At 38.3% G+C, this 11,121-nt stretch overlaps 1 protein-coding gene across 1 annotated transcript; it reads left to right on the forward strand.

The window, feature by feature from the left end:
- The first annotated feature begins 952 nt into the window (after positions 1–952).
- LOC120553750 (plexin-C1-like) lies at positions 953–10,865 on the forward strand. The gene is made up of 9 exons (XM_039792447.1): positions 953–986; positions 1,551–1,592; positions 1,725–1,858; positions 3,812–3,991; positions 7,730–7,838; positions 8,396–8,566; positions 8,645–8,812; positions 9,086–9,185; positions 10,759–10,865. Exons 2-9 carry the CDS (start codon positions 1,569–1,571, stop codon positions 10,863–10,865), a joined length of 993 nt encoding a protein of 330 aa, XP_039648381.1. The 5' UTR covers positions 953–986; positions 1,551–1,568.
- Positions 10,866–11,121: the final 256 nt, after the last annotated feature.

Below are 11,121 nucleotides of genomic sequence, written 5' to 3' on the forward strand. Positions count from 1 at the left end.
AGATTAATTATCAGGACCCAGTTACACAGAAAAAATTATGTAACCTTGTCTGGTTGTCTGGAATCTGGTTGTTCTTTATTTCTGTCATGCCAAGGTTTATCTATTGAGAATCAACGTGAAGAAGTACAAATAAACATTTTAGCTGTAAACTCAACCTCAGGCATCCAACTGACATAAGACACATGCATACAACTGAAAGCTGAACACACAAACACATATTGACCCACACATGGCAGTAATCAAAAACTTTGTATATGAAGGTTACAAAAAGGAAAAAAAATACACAGAACAAAAGATGTAAGAAAGTAATAGAATAATCACTAAAGAAGCAGTTAACTCGGATACAACAGTATCAAGTTTTTCAAAAATTGATTGAAAACATTTTATAAAACTAATTAACTGGCTTTTGAGTGGAGTAACTGAGTTTAAGTTTCAAACATAGCATAACGCGTCTATGAGAGGGAGGGAGCAGCATCTCCATATAACTTTTTGGCTCACTTTTCCAGACCATCCACACGCGCGGGGAGCGGGGAAGGTCTGGCTCGTCACACATTATTCGGGTGGAGAAAAACGTGCTCTGGTTTATTGGCATTTCTTTAAACCTATCACAATTATCATGGACAGCGCTTACGCTCAAGAGAGTGCGCGAGAAAACTCAGCTTGGACAGATAGCCTAGCTAGCTTTCTCAGTTTACCCTGCAGAGATCTGAGGAGCAGTCAACAATAGTCCTCATAAATCCACAGGAGTTTGAAATTCTAAGTGTTACTTATTTGGCAAAAAACCCTTTTCTGATTCTGATCAGGTAGCATATACAGTATTCCTATCTTGTGGTCTTTGTGTTAAGTCATTATGATTTATATTTGAGTGTTTACAGTAATAATAGTTTCTAATATTTGTTTTCTTACAGGTGTCGGCAGTGTTGCCGGGTGCCGGATGTAGCTGGGCCGAAAAAGGCTGTTCCTGGGCAAATCAAGGAGTGGGGAATGTAATTATATTTTTTATTAATTATGATTCCAATGTATTGCTTCATTCATACAACGATTCACTTGTCTGATCTTAGAACAAAGGGGAAACAAACTGCTAGCTTCCATCAAAAGTTAGAAAAAGAAATGCCTTCCACCACCAAAACTCGTATTTACATGTTGTGTCTCGTTAGCTAATGTTAGCAAGCTAGTCACTAACTCACTCAACACATTACTGTCTGCTCAAAGTTGTTCAGAGTTTAGACACTTTGCAAAGATGTCACCTTCACTACGAGGACAGGGGGAGACATATTATATATATATCATATATGATATTGCTGATCAGTAATTAGTTAAGCTAACTGCTTGTTAAACCAAAATGTTACATTTGCTATTTCTGAACATCCAACACATACGACTCTATTATAGTTGTTGGAATATACCCAAAGCAAGCTGATTTCTTACTTATTATTTCCAGCTTTTTTTAGCTAAGCTAACGTTAGCTGAAACAGGTCCTGAATCAACTGTTAATAGAACCTTCAAAGTGAATGTCATGCTTCATTTCTTCTCCTAACTTCCTCCTGCAGGACAGTGTTTGCCAAAAGATGGAGTCAGGGATGAACTTTTCTGTGAGTCTAATCCTTAATTCTCAAACACATTTTCCCTCTGATTCTCACCTTAGTCACATTCAGTAGAGATTAAAACATCAGTCGAAGATAATGCATTCAAACTGGATATCTTTGTGTGTGTTTTACTGTCAGAGACCAGAGATCTCCTCCATCGCTCCCAGTGTGGTGTCTTTCTACGGCAGAAACCATGCAGTGCTGTCTGGTTCTAACCTCAGTGATGTGACCAGAGTGAGGATCCAAGCAGACATGGACTGCACTCCACAAGAGTGAGTCAATTTAGAGGTTGTTTAAATTTACATTTCATAGTACAATCCTATTATGCCACTCATTAGGAATTCCCAATTCCTAAAAGATTTTCAGTCAATCTTATTTCCTAAAGCCAGAGGCTGGATTTATGATGTAAAAGCTGATTGTGTTCCACAGGCAATCAATGAGGTTCTGATTTGCTGATCCATAGGGTCTGCTTATTTTATTGTTATGTTCCCTCCAAAAAAGTTGGTCTTCATCTGAATGAGACTACTTTTTGTTATCCACTTTGGGAACACCACAGCAGATCTATGTCAATTACATCCACGGTCGCATAATTACGTAACCGAGTGTAAGTGCAGTTGGATTCTGCTTGCACCACAGTTTTCCCATAATTCCCTATGAATTCTCTTTCACACCACTTGACGTTTTCCATTGACGTAAAAATAGCTATATTAACTTTTCAGTTTGTGTTGATTCCAGCGGCCCCAAAAAGTGGACAAAAGTGTTGTTTTTACCACTCCTGCTGTCGTAAAGGTCTTTTCTTTACGGTGCTGTATTGCCTACTGTATATAACTGAGTTAGAGTTACCGAGAGGTCATATAGTCGCGATGAATGTTTTGCTCAAGCAGAAAATCATTCATTTACAATAAGAGAATATGTTACAGATGCATTGTTGCATTTCAAGTGTGGTAAACGGTAACTTAGCCTGGATGTATTGTGAGCTAAACCGGGTGTCACTGTTACTGTGTCACGAGCCAAAGCACTAAGAGTTTGTTGTAGCAACCAACTTTATAATAACTTAGATTCATATAGCGCATTTCATGAAACTCAAGGACGCTTTACACAACTACAAGGGGACAAGGGAAAAGATAATAATAGTAGGCCAACACAAACACTGACTACAAGGAATAACACGTATGCGCTAAATGGAAGGGGGGATGGTTTGGCATGGTTTTATTTCAGTTTTATTTCAGTTAGCCTAATAGCTGGTTTGATTTGCATTGAGAGATGATTTTATGGAAAGTACCCCATGCCAATCTCTAGGTATGGTGAAGGGTATGTGATGATGTGAGGCTATTTTAATTCCAAAGGCCAAGGGAACTTTATCAGGATGCATAGTATCCTGGATCCATTAAATAACTGGTCTTTAAAAATACAAATCTGCCTGGCTCTATGGGAATTTAACATAGGGGTGTACTTACTTATGCCCTCTGTATTTTAAGGAAGAACATTTATTTATTTACGATACATTATTCATTCACAAAGAAAATTGGTGTCCTTAAAGGTTGGCTAAATAATGATTTTTTTTTTTTTTATTCCTCTTTTTAGTCAAATTTAGCATGAGTTCATAAGCTTATGAGTACCACTATATTTTATGAATAAAATAGACATATTACATACCTGAGGGCCAATTTGGGGTGGGTTTTGAATCATCTACAATCCGATAATCGTCTCCATCTGTTGAAAGGCCGACAGATCTAGGTTGACTCGGGGTTTCGCCCGTTGTCTTTTACTTTCCTTTTAGTTGTTCTTTGTTTAATTTCCTTTTTTTTCCTGTGATGGTCCTGCCCCAGTATCAGCCATAACTACAGCAGATAACTTCTGAAATTAAAATACAATTAGGCCTATATAAAGAAATCTCCTGCTACCTTTTACCTGCATACTCACTAACACAGGCTTTTCTGGTGTTACGCCAAAATCTGTGGCCCGTCAGAATGTGTTACTGTAGCGCCGTCTACCTGCCGTAAATCATTTTGTGATATCGCAGGAAAAATCTGACCTGGGCAAAGGCATTAATAAAAGCTATATAAAAATAGTGTTCCTTTCACTGTTTCTGTCTCATTTGTTGTTACAGGTCATTTATGATCATCAGATAAAAAAATACACAGTTTCAGAAACATGAAACGTAATTTTCACCGCAGCCTAACTGATTTCTCTCTGTCTGTCTGTGTGCCACTGTATTTTCTCAGATCTCCTGTGTGGAACAACACTGGTGTGAAACTGACGTTCCACATTCCCAGTGCCGATAATAAAGGCGTGGTCAAAGTATGTGTTCTCCTCCCAGACGGTAGTTGCCATGGCAATGCTACAATCACCTACCGGTCATCCCCATCCTGCACCCACATTGTACCAAGCAGCACCTGGATCAGGTATGATGTATAAGATGTGACTACTTTAGCCTTTTGGCAATGCTGTTAACAATAACTATTTATCATGACGATTTCTTTCTCACATTATTCATTATTCTAAATATAAAAAAGTTTACTGAGTGCTGAGTGGAGGAGTGCAAAAATATTAAAAAGAGTGCTGAGTTTTTTTGGAGATGGAACAAGAAAAGCTTCAATCAGCTATCAATAAATCCCAACCTAATCATTATTGAAACAGTAGAATAATGATTATGAACAAACAGACCATCACTGGGATCAGCTTCTGAATCTGCAGCCCCTTTCAATAGTGATGCATTATAACGCACACATGGGTTGATGGGAAATGTGGTCTTAAAAGATAAACACAATGGTCTACATCATGGTTATCATAAAGTTATTTTAGTTGATATTCTTATTTGATACTTTGGCGAATATAGTATATAATATAGTGCTTTTTACGAATGCTCTAAAAAGCATTGTCAACACTAAAAGACACCCAAAAAGGGCAGTGAAAATGTAGGTAGGCTATTATGGGATATGTCCCCAGTGCTTTGTCACTAATTTCAATAGAATTGACTGAGTCTTACACTTGGTATGGCAGAAAAGGAATAGTGCTGAACCTAAGGTAGCTTTTTCTCTCGACGCTGAAAAAGCGTTCGATAGAGTAGAATGGGGGTATTTATTTCAGGCGTTACACAAGTTTGTATTGGGCACCCCATTTATAAATTGGGTCAAACTGCTGTATTACAATCCTAGGGCCTCAGTATTAACAAACGGGAAGAAATCCTTAAGTTTTCCCCTCTATAGGGGTACGAGGCACAGTTTAAGATGTGTTCAAAGATGATGTGTTCATGACATTTGAAAAGATAATGACTACATATAACATTCCTAAGAAAGAGTTTTGGAAATATCTTCAGCTGAGAAGCTGTATAATGTCTATACAAAAATAATTTCCCCTAACATCTTATACTGCGATACAGGAAATATTTCAGGGCGGACAGCTGGTTGGGGGCAGCGCATCTAGATTTTATGGTCTTATGCGACAGGCTCATCCACTGAGGCTCAGTGGCCTCAAGAGAGCATGGGAGGAGGATTTGGAGGTTGGGATAGCTGATGAGACGTGGCAGGAAGTTGTGGGGTCCTGGTATAAGACGTCAAGGGAAGGTCGGACTTGATTGATTACTTATAGGATCATTCATAGAGGTTACTGGACTCCCTGTAAGATGGTGAGACTAAAATTATTGGATTCAGATATATGCTGGAGATGCGAAAGAAGCAGAGGCACATTGATGCATAGGTTATATCAATGTCAAATGATGACAAACTTATGGGAAGATATTATAACATTCATTAGCAAACTACAATGAGCAGACTTGATACAGAACCCGGCACTTTGTATATTAGGCATAATACCAGCAAGGGTGGACCTGTCAGTTCAACAGACTCTATGGTGCAGACTGGCCCTCACCACAGGTTGTGAAATTGTACTAAGACATTGGAAAACAAAACACATCATCCCTTTTAAAGAATGGTGTGGAGAAATGACCAAAATGGCCAGCTATGAACAATTGATTTTTAACTTGAACAACAGACAGGAGGTATTTTGGAAAATATGGGGCCTCTACATGAATGCAATATTGCATACTTAATGGGGGGGAATTTGACTAAATGATTTTAATGTCTGTATAAGTCACTACTAAGATGTGTGAGAGATGACTGGTATTGTATGATATTGGTAGAATACTCATTTGTACTACTGGTGTGATGATATGTGAAAGGTATGGAGACGAGTTAGACCAATGTTTACCCTGTGTATGTATATTTCTTATTTAATTTATTCTTTTTTCCCACTCATTTGTTATCTCTCCCGTTTTTACTTGGAGAGAGAGATCACTATTGTTCTTGTCTCTTTCTATAAAAGGCAATAAAAATGTGAATTGACTGAGTTACTCAGTTACTTATTCTAAGAAACAATGTCGGTAAGTGAGTAAACGGTTACAGGTTGGGGGGCATCTCTTGCGGAAAGACAGATACTTCCTTAAAACGATGTCTTTAACAATAAGACCCTCCCTCTTTTAGTTGTGGCAACTGAAGATGTCACGTATGCCTTTTGTTCTAAAACGTCTTTAACACCATTGCTGTTAGTGATGATTGAGTTACTTAGTCCTTTGCAACATGACCTCGAGCCAAACACCTCCAAAAGCTTTTCACCGGGTCTAACATTGAGGGCGTTAGAGTATTAAGCTGAATAGCTTAGGGTAGCTGGCGGGTAATGGATCCATGTATTTCACCACTAATTCAATGCCCGAAATGATAGCCAACGTACTACATATAGGTTATGAATCATAAAACGATGGATTGTAAAGTTTGTAAGTACACCAGAAGTTTATGAACACTTGCCTGCTGGCTTCTGATCTCTGCTGTTGTTGTTGCTGCGGGGCGACGAGGTGCTTAGTCCGTCTACAAATTACAAAAACCGAAAAGATGCAACAAAAATATTTTTAATTTAACTTTTTTTTTTAAGTAAGTGCTGTAGTATAACTAGCAGGAGACAATTAATTATTGAGGTAAGTTTGGAGACATTACCTTATTTAATCATTAAATTAATAAATATTTTTGTTGTATCTCTTTTCGGTGTAGTAATTTGTAGACGGCCCTAAGCACTCATCTAACTGCAGGTAGCAGCAGCAGCAACAACAACAACAACAACAACAATAGAGAGCAGAAGAGAGCAGGCAAGTGTTCATAAACTTCTGGTGTACTTTCAAGCTTTCCAATCCATCGTTTTATGAGTCCATAACCTATTTGTACTAGTGTAGAAGTTTGGTATCTTTTCGGGCATTATTAGTGGGGTCATTTACGAGATACATCACTGGATCCATTAGCCCCTGCGCTAAGCTATTCAGCTGATAACGCTACTCTACGCTAACTCTCCCAATGTTAGACCCAGGTGAAAAAAGCTTCTGGGGGGGTGTTTGGCTCGAGGTCATGGTGCAAAGGACCCTAGGGTGAAATTACTCCGAACCATCACTTTAACATGCAAAAACAATTTATGTACATGTAGCTGGAAGATACATATACAAAATTTAATAATCCCAGGACCATAGGCATTAATTTGTCACCATTATGTTAACATAAAGAGGCGATCAATTTTAAATTAAGAACCACAGAGCTTTTACCTCAATGTACTAATTTCAGTAAACTTTAAGTTTGTCACTTACAACCACCAGTAAGCCTACACATATTTCTATTGTGCTCTCTTAATTTTTCTGGTGGTTTTGATGCAAAATGTTTAAAGGAACTAGGGTGCTAGTCAGCAGTGTGTATTGGTTTGGAATGGCTGTTGGTTTGTCTTTCAGCAAGTTGAACACTTTGGATCTAAGGCAGAATATCTCAACATTTGAGTGATGATCTTAATGTTTTTGAGCACATTCCAACCTTTCCTCTGTGTTATCTACACTTCTTTTTAATGTTGTTCTATTACATTTTCAGCATATTTTAGTCCAATCATATTGTAAGTTGTAGTGAACACTGAAGCTTCCAGGGACCACAATGAGAGATTTAAACTTAAATTCTCATATGTAGGACAGGTAACCCCTTATATAAAGGTGGTAGTCACAGATGTGTTTTTACCATCATATCAGGCTGTCATGGTAAAAAAAGAAAAAAAACCTTTTCTTTGGTATTGAATCTGTATTAAATAAGTCATTTTCTGATTGGCTGCTGCTCTGTGTCCTGTAGTGGGAAGAGGAATATCACTCTCATGGGATCCCACCTGGAGTTTGTGGAAGGGGTCACGCACAGCCACGCCCCGCAGGAAGTCAGACCTCCTAAGAACAGGAACCATCAGGTTGGTCTGTATATGCCACAATGTATATATTTGTCTTATATTAATGATGTCATGTCAAATCATGTCGTGCTGCATTACAGTACATTGTCATGTTATCACAGCATGCCAAATTATAGTATATTATGTCACATCAAATGTAATCTTTAGCATTATGTCATTTAACACTACATCAAGTATAATACATTACATATTGTAGTCACAAGCTTCAATACACATGCAAAAACTTGCAGAGTGAATTAAGTCAAATTTTACGTCCAGTTACATTACCTGTCACATCATGCTATGACATGTTCTTTTTGTTAGGCTGCAGTATGTTATGTTATCATCTAATATTTTATCTTATTTGGCATCCTATTAATGTCTTATGTTGTATTAGCATATGTTGTTGTTTTACATCAACCAGTGTCACATTGTTATATTGAATTATGCTGTATAATTGCCATGTCACATTACATTGCTTAGTTTACCATGTCCCCATCTTAACCATGTCATGTTATGCCATATACAGAGATATATTACACAAACACAGAAGTTCAGATTTTTTTTATTCATTGCAGAGTCTCACCTATGACACACCTGCAGCTGAAAAAGATATTTCTACTAGCACTGTGTTTCTGAAAGTAGCCAATGAAACCTTGGCCTGCCTACCAATGACCTACTATCCAGAGCCTGAGTTCACTAGCTTCACATCCACAAGGACAGGGGACGATGTGCACATCATCATACAGGTAATGCATATTTTTAGCACACATGGACAAATATAGGACATGAATTCATAAAAGGACAGTGTTTGTTTGGGTTTTCAGAAAAAGGCAGACAAACTGGAGATGACCGTAGCAGAGTTAGAGGTGTGGGGCGTTGAGGAAGAAAAACAACACCCCTGCATCATGGAAACCAAAGCAACCAGTAATGAGACTGACTTTTTCATCTGTGAGATTAAAAGGACACCTGATGCTACGTTTCAGCACTTAAAAGTAAATCTTTCATTCAAACTGCACCAATTTCCATTATACAGAAATACAACAGAAACGTTATTGTGATTGTAGACAGAATAAAGGTGGGTCACAGCACCAGATTACAGTATATCACAGCAAAGTCCTCAGAAGTATATTAGTTTCCCCGCAATGACTTTCAAATTGTGATGTTTACCTCAAAGTAGTAATTATACACATAGTGAATATCTGCTCTCATGAGCTGTCCCAGTGTAAAATTCCTTTTCTAATAGCTGTGACGGTATTGTTTTCCAGATAAGGTATGGTGACAAGACCGTTACACTCGGACCTCCATCTTTAGTACATCGGGTCCTTACGATACTGCGTTTTCTGCTGATACCCTGTATTATGTCAGGTAAGTACACTAAGTAGGCTTGACTGATAAAGTGATGTATACTGTGATAAATATATGATGAAGGCTGCGTTTATTGCATCAGTTCGACTCCGGCTGTTTATGTGAAAACCTCAACTTGAATTATTGTAACAATTTTTGATGAGGATTGTGTATGTTCGATGCTGGTTTTCTACCACTTTCAATAGAATTTAGGCACCCCTTAGTGGTAAAAAATTACAAACTGAGAAGCTTTTTCACCCTGACTGATATGTGTAGTGCTGGAAGGAGGACTTTAAAGCAGAAAGAGTAGAAACAGTCTTTACTCCATAGCTAATAACGGGAAGCAATGTGACAAGAGTCTGTTTCTGCAAGTAAAGCCAACGGGCTGAGGCAGAAAGTCTGCAGAGAAGAGTTGTCAAAACAAGAGCTGGCAACACACAACTAGAACAAGACTGGAGCCATAAGGGAACAGGATATACGTAGATCATCTCACCGAGAAAAATGCTCAACATATTGAATATGAATCCAAAATATCCACCTTTGCGGGTTCAATCCAAAATCACTGGTGGTGGCCTTAAAACCCATCTAGGTCAAACTTCAGACATTTCCCTTTTTGTTGCCATTTTATGGATTAAATGCCATTTGTCTGACATTTAAAGGTGCTGTAGGTAGGATTGCAAAGATCCAGGACTTAGCCAAAAAGTTTTTACATCAACAACTTTTCAGTTCCTCCCTCCTTTCTGCTAAAGCCCAAAACGGTCTCCTAAGCCCCTCCCCCCACAAGGGAGAATGAATGCGTGTGCATGAGCAGTGATTGACATGCAGTTAGACACCCACCCACCCCCCCGGCCCTGACTGGTGCATCTGAACAGGGAGCGGTGGATTTTTGACATATGACAGAAAGTGTAGGCGGTTAAGGGCAAGGTGGGCGTTTAATAACAGGTTAGAGCTTACACACTGCCTGCGTGACACGCACGTCTCAGGTGTCGTTCGAGGCCACGCCCACGCCGCTGCCTGCTAGAAATAAAACCAACGCCTATTTTTCCCGCGACACGCAAGCGTGTTGGAAGCGTTTCCAGGCAAAATAGAATAGGAAAAGATGTTTATATGTCATTTAGACACAAATGCATATTAATAAATGACTACGATGTTTGAAAGTCTCTAGGTTTTGACATAAATGCAGATATAAATGTAATTTAAAAAGAAAATCGATTTTCTAATATTGTACCTGTCGATACAGAACGAAATATTCTGTAGCCTATTTTGCCATCAATACTGCCGACGTTGTCTTTGCTGTAATCAGATCAGTATATATTTATATTTAACGTGGTATTTCATTTTATCAATGGGAAACATACATGTGTCCAGACAAGACTAGTAGCAGCAGCACCGCGTCAGACACGTTTCTGGTGTGTAAAGACAGAAAAATCCACGCAGCTGACACGCAACAGAAATGCCACGCAAACGCCACGCAGCCAGTGTGTAACTGGCCTTAACTACTGCACCTTTTAAACAGAAGAAGAAGAAAAATTGTAACTTTAAAAAAAAAAAAAAAAAAAAATATATTAAAACCGTAATTGTGTTTGTCTTTCAGTATTGGTGGCTCTCTGTCTATGGCAAAGGAAGCTCACTGCTAAAGCCAACAAGCTGGGACCATCCGCCAAACCTTATGAATGTTTTGCTACTCCATTTTCAAAATAGACATTACACTTTTTATTCTACCGGGTAAAGTTCAATCTTTGGTCCCAAAATGATGTAGAGGGAAGCAACCTCAAAATGATGTAGTGAGAAGCAACCTTAACTATACAGGCAGGGCTTCCGCGCTTTTATAATATATTATAACCCCTTTAATATTTAACTCAGGTGTAGTAGTATTTGGCTTTTACAGTATCTCAGTTCTATAATAATATTTATAAACAATAATTATTATTATTATTATTATTATTATTATTATTAT

The sequence above is a fragment of the Perca fluviatilis genome, chromosome 23 (assembly GCF_010015445.1).
Source record: "Perca fluviatilis chromosome 23, GENO_Pfluv_1.0, whole genome shotgun sequence".
NCBI classification, from domain to species: domain Eukaryota; kingdom Metazoa; phylum Chordata; class Actinopteri; order Perciformes; family Percidae; genus Perca; species Perca fluviatilis.

Excerpts from the sequence above, each read along its gene's own strand:
- LOC120553750 (XM_039792447.1), top strand. The coding sequence starts at position 1,569 with ATGGAGTCAGGGATGAACTTTTCT. Across the intron at positions 1,593-1,724 it reads AGTCAGGGATGAACTTTTCT|AGACCAGAGATCTCCTCCAT; the intron begins GTGAGTCTAATC and ends TTTTACTGTCAG. Across the intron at positions 9,186-10,758 it reads GATACCCTGTATTATGTCAG|TATTGGTGGCTCTCTGTCTA; the intron begins GTAAGTACACTA and ends TTTGTCTTTCAG.